The 22,446-nt window shown below is 48.1% G+C and overlaps 1 protein-coding gene across 1 annotated transcript in view; it reads right to left on the reverse strand.

The window, feature by feature from the left end:
- Positions 1-3,616: 3,616 nt before the first annotated feature.
- Positions 3,617-22,446, reverse strand: part of Ift43 (intraflagellar transport 43) — an 88,247-nt gene continuing 69,417 nt past the window's right edge. Inside the window, exons 6-9 of the mRNA XM_005004833.3 lie at positions 4,940-5,012; positions 4,602-4,677; positions 4,086-4,148; positions 3,617-3,902 (exon numbers count right to left, since the gene is read on the reverse strand). Of these exons, the coding sequence (XP_005004890.1) occupies positions 3,783-3,902; positions 4,086-4,148; positions 4,602-4,677; positions 4,940-5,012 (332 nt within the window). The 3' untranslated portion in view covers positions 3,617-3,782. The remainder of the gene's footprint in view (positions 3,903-4,085; positions 4,149-4,601; positions 4,678-4,939; positions 5,013-22,446) is intronic.

Raw genomic sequence — 22,446 nt, forward strand, 5'->3', positions numbered from 1 at the left:
GTGTACGACTCCCTTCATTTACTAAAACTTACACTGAATTTTATGCTGTGCAAATTGTATTACTAACGATGAAACAAAACCTGCCACAAGCCACTCTTCTTTCTCCAGGGCTGAACGATGTTGTCTGAGGGAGGTGAAGGTGGTGGCTTTTAGCAAAACAAGTGTTGTCACCATAAAATATCTAATGTGACTTAGATTCACTCTTCAATCTTGTTTGGTCCTATATCCAATAGCAGCAGCCAGGTTTTACTGGGCACCAGTATTATCCTATTTTACAGAATCAGATAAAGAAAGCAACTCACTCAAGGGCCACAGACACTAGTGGCAGAGATGGCACTAGACCCCATCCTGCCCAACTCCATGGTCTTTGCCAAGGTATTTGATGCCTACCTCTTCTACCTGCCCTCTATCTCACCAACTCTTGGGTCTCAAGGAGAAAAGCATGGTTCTACTGGGCATGCAGAACAAGGAGCTAAACTTCTGCAAATCACTGTAGCAAACACGGACTCATACATTGGTATCCAGCAATATGCCTGGATGCCCTCCAAACACTGGGAAGAGGCCTTGATTCATATAAGCAGCACATTTTTGCCAAGCCACATGGAATGGGTGACAGCATCTGTTTCTCCTTGGAGCCCATACTTATAAAAACCCATTTGGATATCCCAGTTTTCAGCAAAAATGAGCCACCTGTCTATGATAGGGATGACCTCGGGTTCAGCTGCAGGCCTGAGCCATCTAGATAAGCTCCTCGCTTGGGCTCTTCATCCAGACCTGCAAGTTTCCAGGGAGCATTCCCTGCAGGCGCCCTACAGTGTCACTCTGCTCACATCTGGCTGGTAAGGAGCCAGCAGCTACTTCCTGACCTCTGTTACATGACGGAGTTTACTGCCCCCTCTCTCCAGTGCAGCATTAACAGTGTTGCTTCTCCAGGGTGAGGCATGAGGAGGCCATGCAGTTGCTTACAGAAAGTTTTACCAAGGCTGCTTGAGAAGCCCTAGGAGGCCTGACAATGCCTGCATCCCAGGAGAGAGGGACTCCACACCTGCAGGCTCTCCGGTGACAAGCCCAGCCTTGGGCACAGCAAGGCAGAGTGTCTCATCTCCCTTCATCCCCGCTCTTCCCTGCAGCCAGCCTGACCTGCTCCTCACAGTCACCTGCCTCTCAGCCTTTGCAAGTACCGGTCTCTCTCCACTTGGAACACTGGACACCAGTCTTGTTTTTTCCATCACCTTCTTCAGGCAAATGTCACCTTCTTGCCATCTCTCCTGCCACCTCATTTTAAATTGCCACCCTGGACTCCAGCACAGCCTTCCCTGCTTCCGCTGTATTTTGCTCCATGGCATCCATTACCCTCTGACACACTGAGTTTTCTTCCGTCCATCTCCCCTTCAGAACAAAAGCTTTATATGGGGAGATCTCTCAGCCTGGGTGTTTCTGCAGTGCCTAGAACAGAACCTGGTAGGTAGAAGGTGGCAGTAATCATGCACCAAGGTGAACTTCCCCATCAAGCCTGGCCTACGAAAGACATCTGCGGGGATCAGCCAGAAATTTCAGAGGTCTCATCAGTGGAGACAGGGGCCAGGCTGGCAGAAACAGACAAGGAACCAGACAAGTGCTGCATGGAGGAAGCAGAACCTTGACCCATTTTGTGCCTCCCCACAGCTCTCAGAAAACCACAGTGCTGGGACTGTCTTGGCCTCTCAGGTCATCTTTTGGAGCAGTCCCTCTGGAGACTGGGGTATGTGACACTATTGGCTGTGACACAGGGAAAGGATGCTAGGAGAAGTATAAGAACTGGGGGGATGTAGACTCTGGAACATCTCACTATCAGGCACTCTGAGAACAATGCTCAAGATTTGGGTAAAGGCAGAAGCCCACACAGCGTACAGCCAGCGCACAGGACAGGTGACAGAGCTGGTCATTTACAGCCTGAATTTGACTTGTCCAGGCTTTGCTTCCTCATCTTAGAGCTGTGCTTCACCCAGGTCTCCTGGCTGGACGTCTCCTTCTTGGGCTGGGCTTCCTGAGCTCAGCCATGTGACAAGCTTCAACCCACAGGCTGGTAGTCACTTCAGAGCTGACACTGGACACCTGGTCTAGGAGTTGTGGCACAGTTTCTCCAATCTAAGCTGAAGGCAGAAAAGGGTGAACAAAAACAGATGTACAAGTGCACTGGACCAAAGGAATGTGGTTTTGAAATCTGTGTGGCTTAGTACTTGAAAATCTTGGGCCATCTCTTCCTGTTTGAGCCTGTTTCCTCATCTGCCAAATGGGACTTCACGGAACCTGCTTCTTAATGTGGACAGAGCTAGATAATTCCAGCACCTGGCATACACAGTGAGAGCTGGAGACAAGGTGGATCTTGCTGTTGCTGTTATCAAAGAAAGGGAGGAAGGAGGCAATGCCTAGCACTTGCTCAGGCTGTCGACCTCCAAGGTTATCAGAGTCCTAAGGCAGTGGAATCTGCCAGTAATTAAGACATGAGAAATAGCCTTTCTCCTTTGGGTTTCAGAATGGTGTAGGCACAACAAAATGAAAATGATGGTAATTTCTCAGTAGCCATGGGATTTATTCCAAATAGGCTCGGTCTGGGCTAACAGTGCAACTCTGGAAAAGGAGGGCACAGGACCCCAAAGCCACTAAATCCCTGAGTTTATAATTAGCAGACGAGTACTCGCTCTGCCTGTTCTGGAGCCATGTGGCTCACTAGGGAAGGGCGCTGTAGTCATACAAAAATAACCCCCCAGTGGGTTTTTGATGTGTTGAGCGTCTTTGTTTTTCTGAATTTTAATGAAGGGCTTTCTAGGCAGAAGGAGAGAAGCTCCCCATGGCCAGAGAGCGGCCAGTCTGCACAGGCCTGAGCCGATGCAGCGATGCAGCGGCCAGGAGAGGCAGCAGGGAGAGGTGCCTGTCCTCAGATGAGAAGCCTTGGGGAGGAAAAGAGAAAAACAAAAACAAGGGTGTCAGTTTCAGCAAAGGGTCGGGCTGTGCTCCACCCGAGCACACAGGAGAGAAGGGTGCTGCTGTGCGGAGCATGCAGGGCAGCAACGCACGCCTGGGAGGTCAGAGGCTCCGGAAAGCAGGGATCCCCCGTTCCTGTGGGATTCCTAGGGATGCTGGGCTAGGCTCTTCCGAGGGACTGGAAATGAGGCTCTGCGAACTCACGGCCCAGGGAAAGCCTGGCTTTTGGAGCCGGAGGAGTAGAGGTCAGGCACAGGAGAAAAAGGAAGGCATTATCCAAACAGCCCCCTCTCTCTGAAGTAAATGACAAATGTGCCACCTCATCACACCCACTGCCTGCTCTCCCTCCTTCTTCTCCTGGTACATAATGCAAGTGACTGTGCAGCTTCACTAATGCACCGATGGCACTGAGGGGCCAGGGCCACAGTCAGGCAGCACTTGACCCGCGACAGCTGTCTGCACCTCCGCAGCCCTGCCTTCGGCTGCCTCCTGATTCATGGTCCCTGGGAGCAGGCTCGGCCTTGTAGGAAGCAACACGTATGAATAGGGGTACCCACTTCCCGCAACAAACTCTCCCCTAAGTTCTCCCCACAACAGAGCTCTGGCCAGATTGCTTCAAAGTTGCCCTTCTTGGCAGTGCTGGAAAGAAATGGAAGAGATGAATAAAGTCATTTATTGCATTTGAAAGAGCTAATGGGGTCTACTGAAAATAAGCATGTTTATTACAAAATATTCCATATAAAAACCCTAAGGTGCTTGCATGCCTCGTTGTTTTCAGGCTTACTGCATTTGTTCAAGCCAAAGTGGAGGCTGTGGGTTTAGGTCTGCCTGAGTGGCCCAGTGGGGTCCTCCTTCTCTGTCTGCAGCAGATCCCACTCGTTGAGGAGCTCCGAGGACACTTCCATGTACAGATGGTCCCAATCCCAGCCGACGTCCTCCTGTCAAGAGAGGGATCACTGGTTAGGAGGAAAAAGGCCTCTTTTCAGCTCCCTTCCTAAGCCAGCTGGGCCCCAGGGAGGCACGGCCAAGCCCGCAGAGCCTGCCGGCTCCCACGTGGATGCTCTGAGTTCAGACAGCTGCTGCCGCTGCTGCCACAGCTGCCACAGCTGCTGCTACTGTACCTCTCGCACTTCATGCTCTGGCGCCAGAACTTTGGTGAGGAGCCTCAGGTCAATTTCACCGTCCTGTGAATGCACAAAAAGCTAGGCTGAGCACCTTGAGGGCTGATGCTATCTGTTTTGCAAGGAGGAGGAGTTGGTGTATGTGTTAGAATTCCCTGAACTAAGACCCACAGACAGGCCTTAACCAAAGAGGAGAATCCAGAGCAGACCACGTGGCCACTGAGAAAGGAAGGACAGCTACAATGCCATTCATGTTGGGCATTTTGGGGCAAAGGGCAACAATGAAGGACAGAGTATAGCCATAGGGGCGAAGGACAATGGAGTGCCCTCAGGTACCAAGTACGCAATCTGAAGCATATGGGAGCCTCACATTGGGAAACACTGGAATATGGGGGTGCGGGATGTTGTGAAATACCCAGGAGATTGGCTCCAGGACCTTTTGGAAGAGGTGCTCAGAAATCTCTCCCTGGGTGCTGCTTGGAGCCCGCCCCTTTAGGCAGAAGCCTCTCCACTCACCAAGGTCTGAAAGGCTGAGTACTTCATGAGGTCACTGTCCAGGTCACGGTAGGTCATCACCCGGTTTACCTGGACACTGAAGAAAGACAGTGTGAGGAGAAACCGTATGCAGAATGGGGTCCAGAAGTGCTGCTGGGCCACAGTCCCCTGAGCCTCATACGCTGCTGGGGAGGACCACAGAGGGAACAAATGTCTAACAAAATGGGTCACCTGGGTTTTCTGAGCCAATCATCAGAAACATTTGGGTCCACGTGGCAGGGTGGCATGCAGCAAGGGCCCAGTGGACTGATTCCTCCCTCTCTGCTTCCTTTGTGAACCGCATCATCCATGTAACCTACCTGGGAGGGGACGCCACCTGCAAAACAAACTCTTCTTCCTGTACTTCTTCCAGGTCGGGAATGATGGGGATATCTGCAAAGAGAGGGGATGCCCTTGTCTGCAGCATGAACAGGGATCAGGGTTCTCTCCAGGGTTACTTATTCACTTTCTACACATCAGCTGGGGGCTGTGGGCTGGGGTTCAAATGGACACTCAGTCTTCAGCCTCGAGGGGCTCCCAGTGTAGGGCAGTCTTTATGTTTAAAAGGGGACGGGGAGCAGAACAATCACAGGTGGAGCTCCAGCAATTTCTGAATCACAAGCCTTCAGAAGGACCCACTGAATCAGGAGAAGCTCTGGGTGGGCTAAGACTTCCTCACTGACTCCCATGCATGAGCCACATCAGGACCCATGGAGTGGGTGTCCAAGGAGAGATGTACAGAGATGAGATTCCCACACAGCACTGGAGCAGAGCAAAGAGGAAGAGGAAGATGAGCGAGCCTGGTGTGGTCAGAGATAGAACTGCAAATGTGCAGTGACATAAAGTGAATGCCATTATGAGTGCCACCTGCTCATGACCAAAACCTATGCATCAACTCTAGAGAGCATGCATCACAACCCTAAGTGCAGGGCTTAGGCAGCACCTGAAAGGCATTTTACACCTGATATAACCTGGCTCCTCGACAGCATTTCAGGGTTCAAATGCTGCCAATTCTAGTGGGCACACTTCTCTTGCTGTCTCACCTCCTTTTCCTTCTCGGACCTCTCCAGACACAATTACAGACTTGCGTGGAGACACGTGGCCATTTCTTGTGCTAGTCTAACAAAGCCATGCAAGCAGGTAAAATGAGACACACACAACACATCACTTCACTGCTGCATCGTAAGTTACCAACAATTGTCTGCCTTCTCATAAGGACAAATTAACACCACGAAGGAATATTGCCTTTTCCATACAATATCACTGACTGGTTGAGGGGTTTCGTTTTGATCAATGGGAGCAAAGAAAGAACAAAAAAGAAGTAGGATAGGAAAAAGATCACAGGGTGAGATAATCCTGGGATTCTCAAACCAACTACAAACAGAAAAGGAGGAAAAATTCCAGGGAAGAAAAAATGTTTTGTTTCTGCTCCAAGGACAGAATTCAGTTTTATTTCTCAAAGAGGGACAAGAACAGTTGGGGAGACCCTTGCTGATTTCAAGCGATTCACTGTTTAGAGCTCAGATTGCTCTAGTCAAGCTAAGCCACAGTATACAAACGTCACCTCTTAGCCTGGTGTCTTTATTGTTACTTCTGACTCAAAGATTTTGTACCTGGAGAGGGAGAGAGAGAACAAAACAGAGAAAGAAAGTAGTGAAAAGGGATAAAAATAAAAAGACATTGATTGTTGTTAAGAAAATAAAGAGGAGATGCACCAACCACCCTTACAATAATGAGCCACTTTTAGCAAGTCCTGCATCTAGAAAGAAACCCTTCAAAGCTGAGCTCGCCTCTCCCACACTGCTGCAGAATGGAGACAGGACTTGCTAAGATTCTGCTTCTTGTAACAGACATTTACTTTCTTTATCACCCTCATCCTGAGTGATTAGCACAGCGCATTGTGTGAGCTGCTGACAAGCTTCCCGCTCCCCAGCCCAGAGTGACTGGGGCTCCCGGGCTGTGACAGGGCTCGGGCCCTGGAGAGGGACAGGGAGAAGCTGGCTTTGCCATGTGCCATCAGCAATGTGACAGTTTCAGAGTGAGCCAGTTAGCTGCTCATGGTTGGCTCTCCCCGGGCATGGAGTCCAGCCTGAAATGAATATTCAGGAGTTGGTAAGAAGATGCCCACGCTGAGTTTAGGGCTCAGGACGGGGTTTTCCCAGCTCCCCTCTCCCTCCACAACTTCAGCGTTTTGGTCCTGTCAACTCTGCTCAGCGCCTCTGAGCTCGGTGAGTCGCACTCCTGCCCAATGTCCACTCCTACTCCCGTGGGCTTTCCTCGTGGTCCCCACCCCCCTCCTCCAAATGTGCACAGAAGAGTGTGGGGCTGGCCCATCTGTTGACAGATCAGAGGTCAACGCGGGCCTTGGCAAAGGGGCCGCTCAGAGTGGCACTGGTGGGGCTGGCCACACAGTGGGATTTTTCTCTAATTGGAAGCCTAGTGCCCAGTAGAACCTGGTGAACTGCCGGAGTGGGACAGAGCCAGCGATGACAGCCAGGCCACAGCAAGCTGGAACATTCTGGGGCAGTGACAGCTTGAGCCATCACAGCAGAAAGGCAGGCCATCCAATTCCCGGCCCCCAGTGGAACAGGTGGCCGTGAGTGGGGTTTGGGCAAACTTCAAAGAACTTCGCAATTTTGCAGTTTCTGGTTTACAATCACAGCCCAGTGCTTGCTCACGTGTAGCAGTGTTCCGAGGGCATTTTCTCCCTTTCTGTCCTTTCCCTATCCTGCTTCCTCCGTCATGTGCACTACATGGAAATCTAGATAACGGAGTTCAGAAATGTGCTTCTTCACAAAATTACCAAATTCACCACCCAGCCCTTCTTCCAGTCAGACACTGACTCAAGCTGTATGTATGAACTGGTTACCGGTCTCATCCAGGTGGCAAAACTTAACATGCAAAGCCATGGTTTCAACACAGACAATAAGAGGAACAGAGAGTTCAGTTCTAGACCCTTTGAAAAAGCTACCACGCTTTTAATTTGGGGGGATCGGGGTGTTGGTGATGGAACCCAGGGCCTTGTACCAGTGAGGCAAGCACTTTACCACTGAGCTACACCCCCAGCCAGGCTACTGCTATTTAAGGAATCTATTACCTGTGTTACTTTACCTTCATTCCCTCTGCTACTGTTACTTAAGGCAGCAATGAGGTAAATGAAGAAGCTGTGCGGGATTCCTGCCCCGGGCAGGGCGGTGAGTACAGGACGGCCAGCTTTCAGATCCTGTCTCTGCCACAACCTAGCTGTGGGACTTGACCTCCTCTGTGCCTCAGTCTCTTTATCTGTAAAATGAAGATCAGGCTCACACCCACCTCAGATGGTTGTTGTGAGCTGCAAATGGAATAACCTTCATAAAATACAGAGCATTACGCTCGGTATTGAATAAATATTTCTTTTCTTTTCTTTTGAGACAAAGTCTCGCTGTGTTGTTCAGGCTGAACTTGAGTTCACTATGTAGCCCAGGCTGGCCTCAAACTTGCAGTGTTCCCCCTGCCTCAGCCTCCCAAGTGCTGGGATTACAGGCACATGCCATCATGCTCAGCTTGAATAAAATGCAATGATCTTTTTTATCACTTAAAATATTGTATCAAGCTTGTGCAGTAACTATACAATTCTACCTTTTCTCATTTAGTCCCGCCCAGTGACGATCACCTTTCAGAAGAGAGCACCAAGCAAGACCACACAGCTTGTGGGTGGTGAAGCTGTCAAAAATGGGCAGAGCCGTGCTTCCTGCTCTGACGAGGCTGCTGTGCCCACCCTGGCTTTCTTGTCACCTGTGGGTGACAAGAAACACCTTCAGGGATGGCAGCTCCTGGAGTAGGGGGAGGAGACACCACCTGCAGCTGGAGTATCTTTTATTTCTGCCTCGGACTTACTGTCTTCTGTTCTTGGGTATCTCTTTTGACTCCGATAGCAACAAATGACCAAAGTCCCTTCCTCATGGTTTGCCCTGACTCCTTACCTCCCTCAAAGCCAGATGGAACAGGATGGTGGAGTGTACCCACATAGGCAACCTGGGCACTCCACCAACCACCCATGTAAACCCCACCCCAGGAAGAAGAGGCGGCTAGGAATCTCGACATCCCCACAGAAGGACACAGGGAGACAGGGTGCGGTGAGGGGCTGCGGGGTGATGCTGGCTTAGTGTCGTGGCAGTGTGCTGTCCTCACACCGTCTGCTGCAGGGCGCCAGCTCAGACCCCTTGCATGAAGAGCCCTTCCTGCCTCACATGCCTTCTCCCTGCCTGTCTGTGAGCCAGCGCACAAGGCTTTCAGGCTGCTTCTCTACCCAACATGGTGCCTGGTTAGCCACACTATGGGGAACTCCGTTCATCCACTTGGCCACTCACTCTCTCATTGGTTCATTTGCGGGATCCTGAGTGAGCACCTACCAAGCGGAAGGTGGTACCAGTGACAGCAACAAACAGAACCACATGGTCCTGGTCTTCGTGGAGCACCCGTCAGATTGAAGATATAAACCCAAGTGCCTGCTTACTAATACATATACATGCTAGGAAGGAAACCAGCAAATTCCATGACAGAAAATAGCAGGGAGACCTTATTGTTTAATTTTTTCTAAAGGAAAAGTAATAGGTGTAATCAATTCAAGTGCTATAGGAAAGACTAATATGAAAACTTTCCCTTCTGTCTATGAGACCTAGTCATTTGTCTAAATGTAGTCGCTTAATTTCTTACATGTTTACTGCACAAATATGAGTGTCACAGCACATAGGTTTAAAAACTGTCTGCAAATGGGACCACACTACAGAAGCCCTGCCCTGAAACTTCTGTGTTTACTGATAAGATACACAGATGCATCTTATTCTTTTAAATGACCAACTTGGAGTCTAGTGGAAGAATGCTCCACATGCATTTAATATCGCTTTGTAAAGATCAATTTTAGAGTCTGGGGCATGGGGTGAGGTGTTAGGGGTGTGTCTGAATGAGGGCCAGAGCAACAGAGGGCTGAAGGAGGAGCAGGAGGAAGCTGAGCAGGGGCCAGCATGAGCAAAGGTACAAAGGAGGGAGACATGACTTGGCACTCCGGAAGTGGCACTCTGAAGGTGGCTGGTGTGGCTAAAGCACAGGCCCAGGAGACAGGGACCGGGGTGAGGCAAGAGTGTGTGGTGTCAAGTGGGGAAGGCTGCGTGAAAATACTGAAGGAACACGAACTGGGGGCCTGCGATGCACACAAGTCCTTCTGACGCCAAAGAGGGGTGAGAAAGACGGACGGGGCGTGGCGATGCTGTAAAAGGCGGGTGCAGTACACGAAGTAGTAATGAGTGCACGGGTCACCTTGACTGCAGTGTAACTACTTACTATAAAAGGGAAGACTGGATAAAAGAAAAAAAAACTAAGGAAAAAAAGTAAAATTGAAGACTCAGCCAGTGAGATGAATTTCTAAAGGAAACAGTGGCTGAAATATTGGAATTAACTGAGCCAAAGTGATTATGGATTCTTCCTCTATTCAGTCAGCATTTTGTATCATTGTGCACAGTTTATAATACACATATAACTTGTAGCTATAGATGTTCTGTGCCACTAAAGGTCTCAAAAAATAAATCAATCGAACAAGGAAAATGCACATCCCCTCCCCGATGAACTGTGTTGGAACTCAACGTGCAGGAGTTTGTCTGCCCATAATTTACTCACAGCTACAACACGGCCCTCACTACCTGCAGGAGGCACAGTAAGTGAATCTGTCCCAGTAAGTGAATCTTTCCCTACACACAGAGCTGGCTAAGGACAAGGACAAATCCCAGTGACTTCTGTGATTCCAAGGGCTGGAAAGATTCAGGACCACTGAGCAGAGCTGAATCAGGCAACGCCCCTCAAGTGCCAAAGGCACACACATGTGAGAGCCATGTCCACGTCCTATACACCATTCCAATCAGACTGGAAGTGCTACTGGTCCTCACATTGCCTAAGAGGGTTCAATCCATCAGGCCAATCAAGTTCTCTTTGGATACTTTCTGAATTTAAAGACATTACAGCAAAGACTTTGCCTTACTTGAGAGTTGCAAGGCCTGCTAGAAAAAACCTGTGCATATCCAAGAAGCACTAGATGATGAGGATAAAAGGACGGAAAAAGGGACAGTCATTCAAATCTGGCCCACTGTGGATCCATCCTGAGGCTGGACCACACTGCCCTTTACCAATCTCCACATTCTAAAGCACACAACAAAAACTTATTAATGCACAGGAATAGCCCTAAGAATTTATTTAAAAAAGAGAGATCACCAAACCAGACACTCATCTTGATACAGGAACACTAGTCTGCCACCATCTAGCAGACCTACCAAATAAAGCCACGGAGATAAATTAAGTGCCAAAATAAATAACAGAAATAGTAAACATGTACAGAAACACCAACAGATTGACTACTACTGGTTTCAGAGGTATAAGAAGCTGCCATTCACCCTGAAATACGTTCATCATGGATCATAATCATCATGTACGCAAACTAAAATGCTAACTACCTAGCAGAGTCCCAGAGGAATCCCGTTCCGCTCCTGTGACCAGACAGTAAAAAGCCAAGCTGCCTCTTCCACCTAGGCAGCCCCAAGCCTCGATACATTGTGTGCTGGCCTTCCCTCCCATCCAGCTGTCTGCCTATCTGAAAGCAGAAAATGATTTCTTAGCTTGATCCAGCTTGCCATGAACGTACCCCAAAGGTTACCCAGGCTCTTCTCCTGGCACATACACTTAAGTCTCAAAGGGAATGGAACAAAGGTGGCCTCCCAGACTGGTTCCTGGGTCCTACTCAGGCAAAGCCCCCTCTTCTGTGTGTCCTGTTAGGCTGCATTCTTTACTGATTTTTTTCCCTTTTGTGGTCCTTGGATCTTGCACATGGCAGCACGGTAGGTGGGTACACTACTGCTAAGCTACTTTACTAGTCCTTTACTGATTGTCTTGTTCAGGGATTTCCGTGTGTGTCCAGCAGCATGTTTTTAGAGCTACCTGAAGTCTCTCCTGTATTCTAGCACTTTCTCACTTGACATCTTAGTAAGTGATACAGAGTGGGCTTACTTTCACCCTACCAGGTTCCCTCGGGATGTTTCCTGACATCTGCTTCTCTTACTTTATCTACTGAGCTCTCAACCGCAGATGTCTGACTCACTTACCCATAGTCTCTTCCCAAGGCTCTTTCCCACTCTGCCCTGGCCATTGCAGGGCTTTCACAGGCTGAAACGGCTTCATCCACCACCCATAGCCAACTTCCACAGCCAATGCATATACAAGGCATGCAGACATGCTGCTTTGGGATACCCCAACGAGGGCAGTCTAGACAAATCCCTAACTCTGTACCCAAATTCAACAGACATTAGCAGGGCTCACGAGTGAAAGAAAACAACATCCATATTTTTAGGAGATGGCAACTTTAAACCAGAGATCATTATGATTTTTCTCTGCAGCTGCAAAACTTTGTTTTACTGAATGCTGTTACCTTCTGCATCACGTATGGGGAATTTTAAACAGGCAAATGGAAGAAGGTCTGATTGAAGATGAAGTTAAGTGAAAGAAATTGGTCTCATTTAGCACATGACAGGATTCATCTGTGTTCCCAAGTCCACTGAGGTGGCATCATGGGCGTTTCATATTCATGAGCTGCTGCGACACTGTGTCCCCTCATTTACAAAGAGCCGTGTTCAGCAAATTCTGTCCCTGTGGACACCCTGTGCATTTCATGGTCTTGTCAGAGAGACATCAAACGCTCCAGTAACCAAATACCAGAAAATGGCTTTAATTAGTGGATCTCAATCGTATAAATAATTTTTTTTCTAAGTGAAAAAATGGAGAATTTTTTTTTTAAAAAGGAAAAGGAAAGGGGCAAAGCAGTAGGCAACAGGCTTCAAACACCCGGAGGAACAAGGCAAAGAGGTGTCTCCGAGGAGCTCCCGAGCGGGCCCCTGCACTTCCAGAATCAGGGCAGAAGGGGCACAAATAGGTCTGCAGGTCTATGGCAGGTCCACTTTATGAAGACTTGTCCCTTGTGACTTTTGATTGATTAGCACTGGGGCCAGGCTGTCCTCATTATTGGCAAGTGGGGAGAAGAATGGAAAAACTATGACATTGGTCATCCAGCCTTGCTGCAAAAGGAGAACCACAGGCTGACCACGTGTTCCGGGGCAGAGCAGGGCGGTGGTGACCAGGAGCTGTGCTTGCACTGCTCCCTCGGGAAGCTTGTGATAGGGAGACGGAAATCAGGGACCCCACTCTGCCGGGCCAGTCTGGGGTGGACTTTTTTCTGTCCTGCAAATCCTCGTGCTTCTACCACGCCAGTTTTCCCCTAATGCTGCAGGGCAAACGGACTACAGACCTTGAGAAGAGGAAGGTCAAAACACCTGTCCCTTGTGGACCCTACACTGTAGCAACTCTTGCAGCTGACGATGGGCTGGACAGGAAGGTTTGGACGGACTGGTTCCTGTGATCTCAGGCTTTCTGCAGTTGGACTCTGGGGGGATCAGCAGCAGGGAAGAGGTTTTGCTAAGAATGGTAGCTTGGCTCATGGTAGTATGTAGTGCATGAAAGTCTGGCCTCCTTCCTCAATTCATGAAGGAAATGTCAGCACACTTCTGAAAGAACCATGAGTGCAAGACCCCGGATGGAAATGTTCCCTACTGCCCCACCCAAGCCCACTGGAGGCTCTGCAAGAGTCGGCACTGGCAACCCAGGTCATGAATGAGGAAAGGGAGCATCCATGAAGGACAAGCAGGGGTTCCCTAGAGGGAAACGTCCCATTCAGCCCAGGAGCCTTAAGTGATCCGACTCTGAGAAGACCTCTGTGTCACCTGCTGGGGTGACTTCTAGGAAACATCGCCCCACTAGTGACTGGCAGGCAGGCTGTTGAAGGAAGTGAAGAACAAGGCCCCTCGCAGCTCTCTCTTTCTCTTAAGAGTGCATGTGGTTTTCCCCAGCTTTTATCTGCAAAGCTGTGCCAGGGACAAGGGGGAGTAAAGACTTTAAATGCAGTGAAGGAATGAAGTGGCAGGGAGGAAGGCGACCAGGAACTCTGAGCTCTCTTCAATGAGGCCCGGAGGAGCGACGCGGTGCTAATGTGACAGAGGGAGCCTTCTCGGAGGCGCCAGATGAAGTGTGTTAGAAACCAGGCATATCTGATTCTATTTCATCCTCTTCGTGTTACACTGAAAAAAACAAGACAAACTACACTGCTTTTATTCTAAATCCTTAGGTTTTGTATTTTTCCTTATATATATTTATTAAAAAATGCTCCTTTGATCGGTGCCACCCGTGACACCCCCACATACAGAATGCTTCTGAGCGGTTCCCTCCGCACAAGGCCACTGTTGGTGACAGCCAGCTGGTTTTGATCACAGCCATTCTGAATCGGATTTTCATAAGATAGATGAGGAGTCTTACTGCTGCTCGCTCTCTTATCAGATGAGAAACGGCGGGGGAGGGGGACACGGGTCCTGGGGGAACAGCGCAACAATCAAGGGCTGCAGTGGTTCTTTCTCTGTCCCTCCGCTGCTGCAATTTTCAAAGGAGTTTGCCTCGGGCACTTTTAAATGATGGTGTCTCAATTCTGTAATCATCTTTCAAGAGCTTTCTCTTAAAGGGTCTTTTAGGTAAACCTAGCCCGTCAAGCACACTTATGGGCTCAGAAATCACATTCCCAATGTGTGTCCTCCTGTGTGTATACAGATGTGCAAGCAGCATGCACACAAACACACACATCCCACACACACAGTGAACATCCATGAAGTCTTGGAAAGTTGGTAGAGCTGGGAAGGAAGAGCCACCAGTCGGCCACTTGCTTGAGTAAGAGGATACCCGATTCCTCCTCTCCACATTGCTGGCATTCCTAAGTTTTGCTGGCTCAGGTCCTTCTAAAAAGTAATCTCCCTGGTGAGTGTCAGAAGGAAATGACTTCTCCAACTGAGAGCTAAGTGTTAGCCCAAGTCCACGCTGATGCCAGATACATAAACATCCTGTCCCTTCCCATCTCACTGAAGTGACACTGGCTGTCCACTTCTGAACTGAGAAATAAGCCATGATCCTTTGCTTAGGAGCATGAATAGTCACCAGTCATCCCAGGCTACACCTTATGGTGTTTATGGATATAAAACTATGTATGCAACTCTGTAATCCTGTGTGTCTGTTTTCACAGCAGAGAACATTAGGTTTCATCTTCCTTCAGACCCCATCACCTGAAAGCGACATCTAGGATGCCGAGCCTCGACCGCCTTTGGGTCATATGAGACTCTAAGGTGGCTAAGATCTCCCTGGCCAGTAGTTCTCCTCAAATCAAATGCCTGTCTGCATTTAAGGTCAGTCAGCAATGCTGGAAAAGGGCCTGTGTTCTCCCTGAAGGCCAAGACACTGCTTACAATCACAACTGAACAGTCTTACAAAAGTAAGTGGGAGTGACTTTGTCCTATCCTGATCCTGTCTTCCGTAGTCAACAAAGACAGCAGCTAGGGAGTTACAGAACAAATACCCTGATCTCTGCATCAATTCCAGGGAGATGTAACTCTCTTTCACTTGTGTCAGTGCTTAATGGTGGATGATTTGCTATTAATCACATTCCTGTACACTACAGCACCAGAGAAAGCTGATGGAGCTCTCTCCTCATGATCCTGGAGCAAGGTTACCTCACCTGCTTCACTTAGAGCACGCACAGCACAAGACGTTTCTCTGCATTATTCCTGTTCTGCCTCTTCAGATGGGGACACGCAAGTATTTTCACTGAGCAGAGAAAACAGATCCACAGAGAAAGTCAACTGTGTTGTAGGCAATGATGCTGTGATGGGAATTTTAGTGTGACCTAGAGATTTCAGGGCATCCCTTGGGGTGCACAGCATTCCCCTAACTCTGCCAATGCTGTGAGGTGTCTATTCTAAACACTGGGTTTCACTGTGCAGCCAGACTAAGGTATGGAAAAGGATGACTGTACTGATAAAGAACAACGAAAATTCCTCCGCATGTACTGCGGTTCCCCAACCTCTCCGGGCATCCTGCCTCACTAGTCAAGGATTAAAGCCACACCCATCTACTGTGTTTGCCAAATCACATCTCTGCATCCCAGGATCTGCCAAAAAGTTACCCTGTGACAGCTTATATTCTTCCCTAGGCTAGGACCATGGTGACTTGAATCACCTCCTGGAAAAAACAAAGCCAAGTAGAAACCGCAATTGCTGCATGGAACAAACTCCTGGGAAGTCAGGTCACCTCCCCAGCGCTTTACTCCCTCCGGAGGGAGAACCACTCTGGCCACACTGGTGAGTAATCAACCGCTGTGGCCTGGAGCGTTCACAGCTACTGCTCTTGACCCTTCTTTAGTGCCAGGAATGTGGCTCTAACTGCCTATCGAGGAAAAACCAAATCCAGAGGGTTGTAGCAACGGAAGGCCCTCTGAGGGTTCAGGAAGCCTCGGTCTTCCATCTGCCCCTAACTCACTAAACTTACACAATACTTGTTAGCTCTGGCCCTCAGTTTCCTGACCAACAAAATGAGGTCTCTACAAGATCCTTATTTTGGCTGCCCATTAGAATAGATCTAATGAGATTTAAAAACAACAACAACAAAAAAAAAAAACCCAAAGCAAATCCTTTCTGATACATTTGCCTACGGCAGAGTCTTTCCAAATGTCCCATAGTCACAGCCTCGATGTGCAAATAAAGCACGCCATTTCTGTTTATAGCATTAGTACAATAAAAATTCATTTTCCACAATGCAGTCAACCTGCAGACTCTACCCTGGCCCACTGTGGCCTCAGCCCGGCATTCACAGCACTCACAGGGCCCTTGGCATTCCACATGGCCTTTCAAGTGCCCCATGTCTCTGCGATGTCAGTTTGTTTCCTCTGCCGTATCTCAAAGAAGTGGGTGCCAGAGAGGTACGACATGGCCCTTCATGGCTCTGTGGAGTCTCAAGTCTTACCAGACTCCAAATACCCCAACACTCCCAGTACTCACAACACAACCTGTGCCAGCCCAGTGAGGCTCCTTTCTTTCTTCCCAAAATAGATTCTCCCCTCTGAAAGATTCAGCACAGACATAAGAACTCACTATATAAAAGTCATCTTGCCGGGGATATAGGTCAGCAGCACAGCACCTGCCTGGCAAGCACGAGGTCCTGAGTTTGAATTCTAGTACCAAAAATAAAAAAATGTCATCTCAATGGACTTGATGGGGAAGAATGCATAACAGGAATGCTCAGCCCTAAAACTTCGGCTTCCTGTCACAGCAGCTTGAACACCCTGGCCTCCAGCTTTTCTCTGGCCAATCCAGGTGCTGCTGTGAAGGAACTTCCAGTCACACGCTCAGCAGAGTGAGGACGTGGGCAAACAGGAGAATCTGAGCAGCAGGGGAAAGGAAATCTACGGCAGGGTGCTGGAAGAATGCATGGAGACTGGCTCCTTCAGTAAGTGGGGCTCGGAGATGCACCTTGACTATTAACAGGGGATGCGAGGGGCCAATGAGAGCAGAGGGATCCGGAGGGACGAGGACCCTCTGAACCCTGGCCCTACCACTTCCTAGTGCTAGTGTGTGAGGAACCACTTGCTAAATTTCTAAGAATTCTGTACACAGGTTTGCTATAGTTTGGATGCCGAATATCTCCCATACAGGGCCTGTGTTAAAAGCTTGCTCCCCAAGGTGGTGCTCCTGGGAAGTGGTGGAACCTTTAGGAGGGAGGCCTAGAAGGGGGTGCCCTAGGTCACTGGGGTTATGTCCTAGAGGGGGACAGTGGGCCCCTGGTCTCTTCTTTCTCTTTTGCTTCCTGGCTCAAGCAATGAGCAGTACACTTTTCAGTGCATTCCCACCACTACTATCTCACACTCTCCAGACCCAAAGCAATGGGCCTCGCCTTGAACTGGAACCTTCAAACCCATGAGCCAAAATTAACCTTTTCTCTTTGTAAGTGCACTGCCTCAGGTATTTTATTAGACTAACTGAAAACTGACTGCAATGAGGCTGTGAAACAAAAATATAAACAATGATGTCACACCTTTACAATTAAGTTACTATATATTTAAAAGTGTAATACTTAAAACTCGTCATGTTCTACATTTAATCTATATTCTCAAAGTTACTTATATCTCATGGATCTTCAGGATAGAAATACACTATATTGCTGTACTGCAGCCTATCTCTCCCTAACTCTGGTCAGCAATGTCATGTTGGTCACCCAAAACCAGCCACACCAGAGACACTGGCCAACACTACCGATCGTGATTTTTTCCTGCCTGGAGAGCTGGCTTTGCATTACTGCTTATTAGCCATGTGACCTCCGTCAGTCACTTAACTTCACCAACCTTTAATTTCCTCCTCTACAAGAGGATGATAACCAGTGTCCCCTCAGAACTGCTCCTAGGATTAGCTGTGTTTTGCTGGTAGAGCACTTAGCACACTGCATGGCTCACAGCAAACACTTAGAAACATTAATTGTCAAGACCATTTCCTATAAGGATGAATTTTCCCCCCCATTTCTTACCCAATAACCCATAGGTAGAACACAGCTCAGAGAAGAAAGGGCAGCTGAGCCCCGGGACCAGCCACAGCAATGCTCGTTCCCTAACTTCTGCAGTCCCCGCCCAGTGCAGGGACCCTGTAGTATGTGGATTTAGAGAAGGGTACGATGGCCTGGGTTTAGAAATACTTTAGTGCCTGCCTAGTCCTAGTAACCTTGAACGTAGAAAAACAAATTGTGCAGAGTTATACTTAATAAAGCATCGCTGATAGTTGTAATAGCTTACATACAATAGGGGGGCAAAGGAGCTAGGCTTAGGTGCCACCTAAGGAACCCTGTATGCTGCCTTAAGCTCGAGGAAAGAAAGTTACACCATGGCCCTTGAACTAAGAATGGAGTTGAGACAGCAGGGTTCCGGTGGATCTGTTCATCCCTTTCTACTCTGTCTTTCTCCCCATTAAAGCTGTTTAGGCTCACAGTGACTCTGCTGTTTTAGGGAGAAAGGATGAAGGATATGGCAGAAGGGTTAATCAAGGAACAAGAAAGAGCCCAAAAGAGGGCTGGAAGGCCCGAGACAGAGATGAAGGGAGTGGGAGGCGGAGGGACGAGGGAGACAGTCCTCTGGAGATAACATGCTTCTAATTCCACTGACAGCCCAGATCTCACATCTCTCCCAGCTTCATTGCTTGACTGTGTTTAGCCACTTTTACCTATTTTCCCTGTTGACATGGATAGAAAATTGAGCAATTACCCTTAAACTCAGAGCTCTCAGATCATCCAGATTGCTACACTTGCAGAATTAAGTTCCCAATCGCCCCTGGCTAGAAGTGGCTCAACTCAGCTTGTCCTTTAGGAATTAAACACTTTTTGGTTGGCCAGAAGGATTTATTATTCTTAAGGTTTTCAGGTATTCAGTTCTGTCAAAACTGAACCTCGGGATGCAAAGACTCTCTCCAGGGCAGCTGATGCGTGCTCAAGAGCTGGGAGCTGCCAGGAGAGGGCATCACAAGTCCACCCTGGGTGATGGGCGACAGTGTGTTAAAGGCATGCGTTAAACACAAGAAACATCCACTTCTTTTTTTTAAGTTCTTGCTTTCAGGGATTCTTCACTGTTTACAAAACATGTTTGGGGATAAAAAATTCCTCTACCTTGAAATTTAGCTCTGGCATAAACAATTAGAAGGTTGAATTCATGTCTAACTGCACATTCAGAGATTATCTGACCTGAATAATTTTGTTTTTTTTTTAAATAGAGACAGCTATTACTGAACTTTCCAGCATGGCCTCGAGTTCTCCATCCTCCTGTCTTAGGTTACCAAGTAGCTGGGATCAAAGGCAGGTACCACTGCACCTGGCACCGCATCTTTTTAAAAGATAGAGAATTTATGGTGTCCCATTTCCAATGTTGACCTTTATAGTATCAAATTTTATTCCAAGTTGAACTTTTGCAAGCTGGGTTTAAAAGCTGGAGGGAACTAGCCATCCTGCAGAGGACAGGGAGGTGACATGCCCTTACCCCGCTGTCTCCCTCCTCTACCCCTACCCTGCCACCCCCCCCTTCCTGCCAACTTCTACTGCACCATCCAGATGAAGTCTGAAGTCCCTTCCTTACACTGGCCTTCCTTATCACTCATTCCACATCAGGCCTCCGTGTTAGTCTCTGTGTCACCCTGACTCTTCTTCCTGGGGTCTCGATCACTACCTTTTGCTACTTTGTTTAGATGTGTGACATTTGCTGAGTTCCCATTTCCGTCAGCAGCTTGTAAGCTGCATAAGGACAAATGTTCAGTTCACCATGGTATCCCCAGCACCCAGCCCCAGGCACCACACACAGGAGTGTTTGGCACCTGATGACCATGGGAGGACACGACTCAAGGAGTGACTTGTCCAGGGTCGCTGGTCCAGACTGACTTCAATTCAGTCCCAGGCTTATGGTCTTTTCCTAACACCACACACCCTGACAGAAGGAGTCCAAGGGCCTTAGGGCAAGTCAGACCCTCGACTCACAATGAATGACTATGTGGAGACAACCACAAGCGTTGCCTTTGCCATCCACTGTCGTGCAGTCCTGTGCTTTTTATCTTCTGTGTTTTTTCTCCAACAAGATTTTGTGTTCCTTTATAGCAGAGCTCTACAAGGTCTTGTGAAGGATTTGCAAATCAGTTCCCAAAGGCATAATCCAACTTTGCAGATGTATTTTGTTCTGTTTATAAGGTGGTTTTTGTTTTTCTTTGTTTTTTTGAGCCAGGGATCCACATAGCCCGGCCTGGTCTCAAACTGACTATCCCTCTGTCTCCGCCTTTTGAGTAACTGGGATTATAGCCATGTGCCACCACGCCTTTTTAAGAAATATTTTTATCTGTCTGCTTTGGGATACCTAGGGATTGAGCCCAGGGAGTACTGAGCTACACTCCCAGCCCTTTTTTTTTTTTATTTTTTAAACTTTGAGAAAGTCTTGCTAAACTGCCCAAGCTGACCTTGAACTTTCAATCCTGCTTCAGCTTCCCAAATAGCTGGGATTACAAATGTGCACTACCATGCATTTAACACTTGTTAGGTGTTTTCAAAGAATTCTTTTATTTATTTTCTTGAGGCTAGAGACTGAACGCAGAGCCTTGCACATGCTAAGCATGTAATCGACCACCGAGCTACACAATCAGCCTGACACTTTTTAAAATACAAACTTGAAAACCTTTAGGCTATGCCATCTTCTCTCCGAGCTCCACACAGGCTCCACCACTCTTACACGTTCCCTGTTTCACGTTTGTATCATCTACCTGGCTATCTGAGTCTACATCCTGGCCGTGGTCCTGCCAAAGCTCCCCCCAGTTTACCAACAGATCCCAAAGCCTCTCCTGTCATTTACTCTGCTTCCCATTCGGAAAGCACATGTAATCTTCTAAGTTCCTTCCCCTTTCTATGTTTCTGTTCCTTTCTCCAGGAAGAATGGGGCATGGATGAAAGGGAAGCATTTCTCCATTCTCCCCAGAGATCAAGGGAGCAAGGGCTTGTGAGACAAAATTGTCTTCCCGAGGGAAGAATATTAGTGGTATGAACCAAGGGCCACACCAGGGAAGCTGAACACTGAGGAATCTACTGAGGTCAGGGCTCCCGAAAGTCTTCTCTGAAGACAGGAGCAAGGGCACTGCCTCACTGGGTCAGAAGCTCCTGCGGAGCAGCGACCGCTCACTCATCACAGTCTCCAGCATCTGGGCAACTTGGGCCCAGCAGGCAGCTCCAAGGCAGCTGGTGGAAGGGGCCTATCTGACCTCAGATCCACGTTCCCAACTGCTATAATTCATCCTCTCCTTTGGGACTGTTCTACAATCACTCATCCTTAACGGTGTGCAAGAAAATAATCAGGCCCTTCCCAGGTGATAAAACGTCTTGCATTGACCACCTTAAAAAAAACTTGTGTGTGATTTTAAAAGGGACCAGCAGGTTTCCTCACAGGTGCCCAAAGAGCTGTTGAATGACACTGCCGAAGGAGCCTCCATGGATGAAGTCTCCCCACCCACTGGACGTTCAAAGAAGCAGCCTTCACTAGCCAACCAAGTAATTTTCTGAGCAAAGATAATTCTAGAGACTAGTTATACGTAACATATGACTCTTACTGCATAATGGATTCTAAACATTCATATACAGTGAAATGGACTAAGTCGAGTGTGAAGTGTAACATATGAACTGATTTTCCATTAAAGGATGCAAGTATAACTGCACGGTCAACTGATTTATGCTGGGAGGGAGGCAGCCCTCCTAGAGGTAAAAGCAAGTACACGCCGACGAGGAAGGGTTTTATGTTCCAAATCTCCAGGGCTGAAATAAGGCCAAGTTACAAATATCACACTTCAGGATTATGAAGGGGAAAAAATACAAGAGGAATTCTCTGAAAATTGGTACTTTTTCCCCCGCCTTAATGAAATTTTACTAAGCATTCTATTCTCTAGGCATGCTGTATTACACATCTGGGAGCTGACATTAGTGCAGCCTACCTGTGGAAGGGGACACCATATCTGAGGGCCACAGTCAGGACAGAGGCTGAGGACAAGAGCTCTGGTGTGAAGATCTGTCTCTAAATTCTGGTGCTGTCCTTTACTAGTTATCTGACCTTGGGCAAGGCTGTCTTTCTTTGCCTTGGTTTGCTCATCTTTAAAATGAGGATAATGGTCAATTTACCTATCCATCAGCAAGGGAACACATTGTGGTATGTCCACATAATAGGATACGACTCAGCAGTAAAGTCAACAAGCTACTACTACAGGCAACAACTTGGGATAAATCTGAGAATCTTTATACTACTTGAAAAAAGCCAGGCACAAATGCATACATATTTATGCTTCTTACATACTTACATAAAATTCTAGAAAATAAAACAATAATGTATCTCAGTAGT

The sequence above is a fragment of the Cavia porcellus genome, unplaced genomic scaffold (genome assembly GCF_034190915.1).
Source record: "Cavia porcellus strain 051 isolate PalLab524CR breed Dunkin Hartley unplaced genomic scaffold, mCavPor4.1 scaffold_31, whole genome shotgun sequence".
Taxonomy (NCBI): domain Eukaryota; kingdom Metazoa; phylum Chordata; class Mammalia; order Rodentia; family Caviidae; genus Cavia; species Cavia porcellus.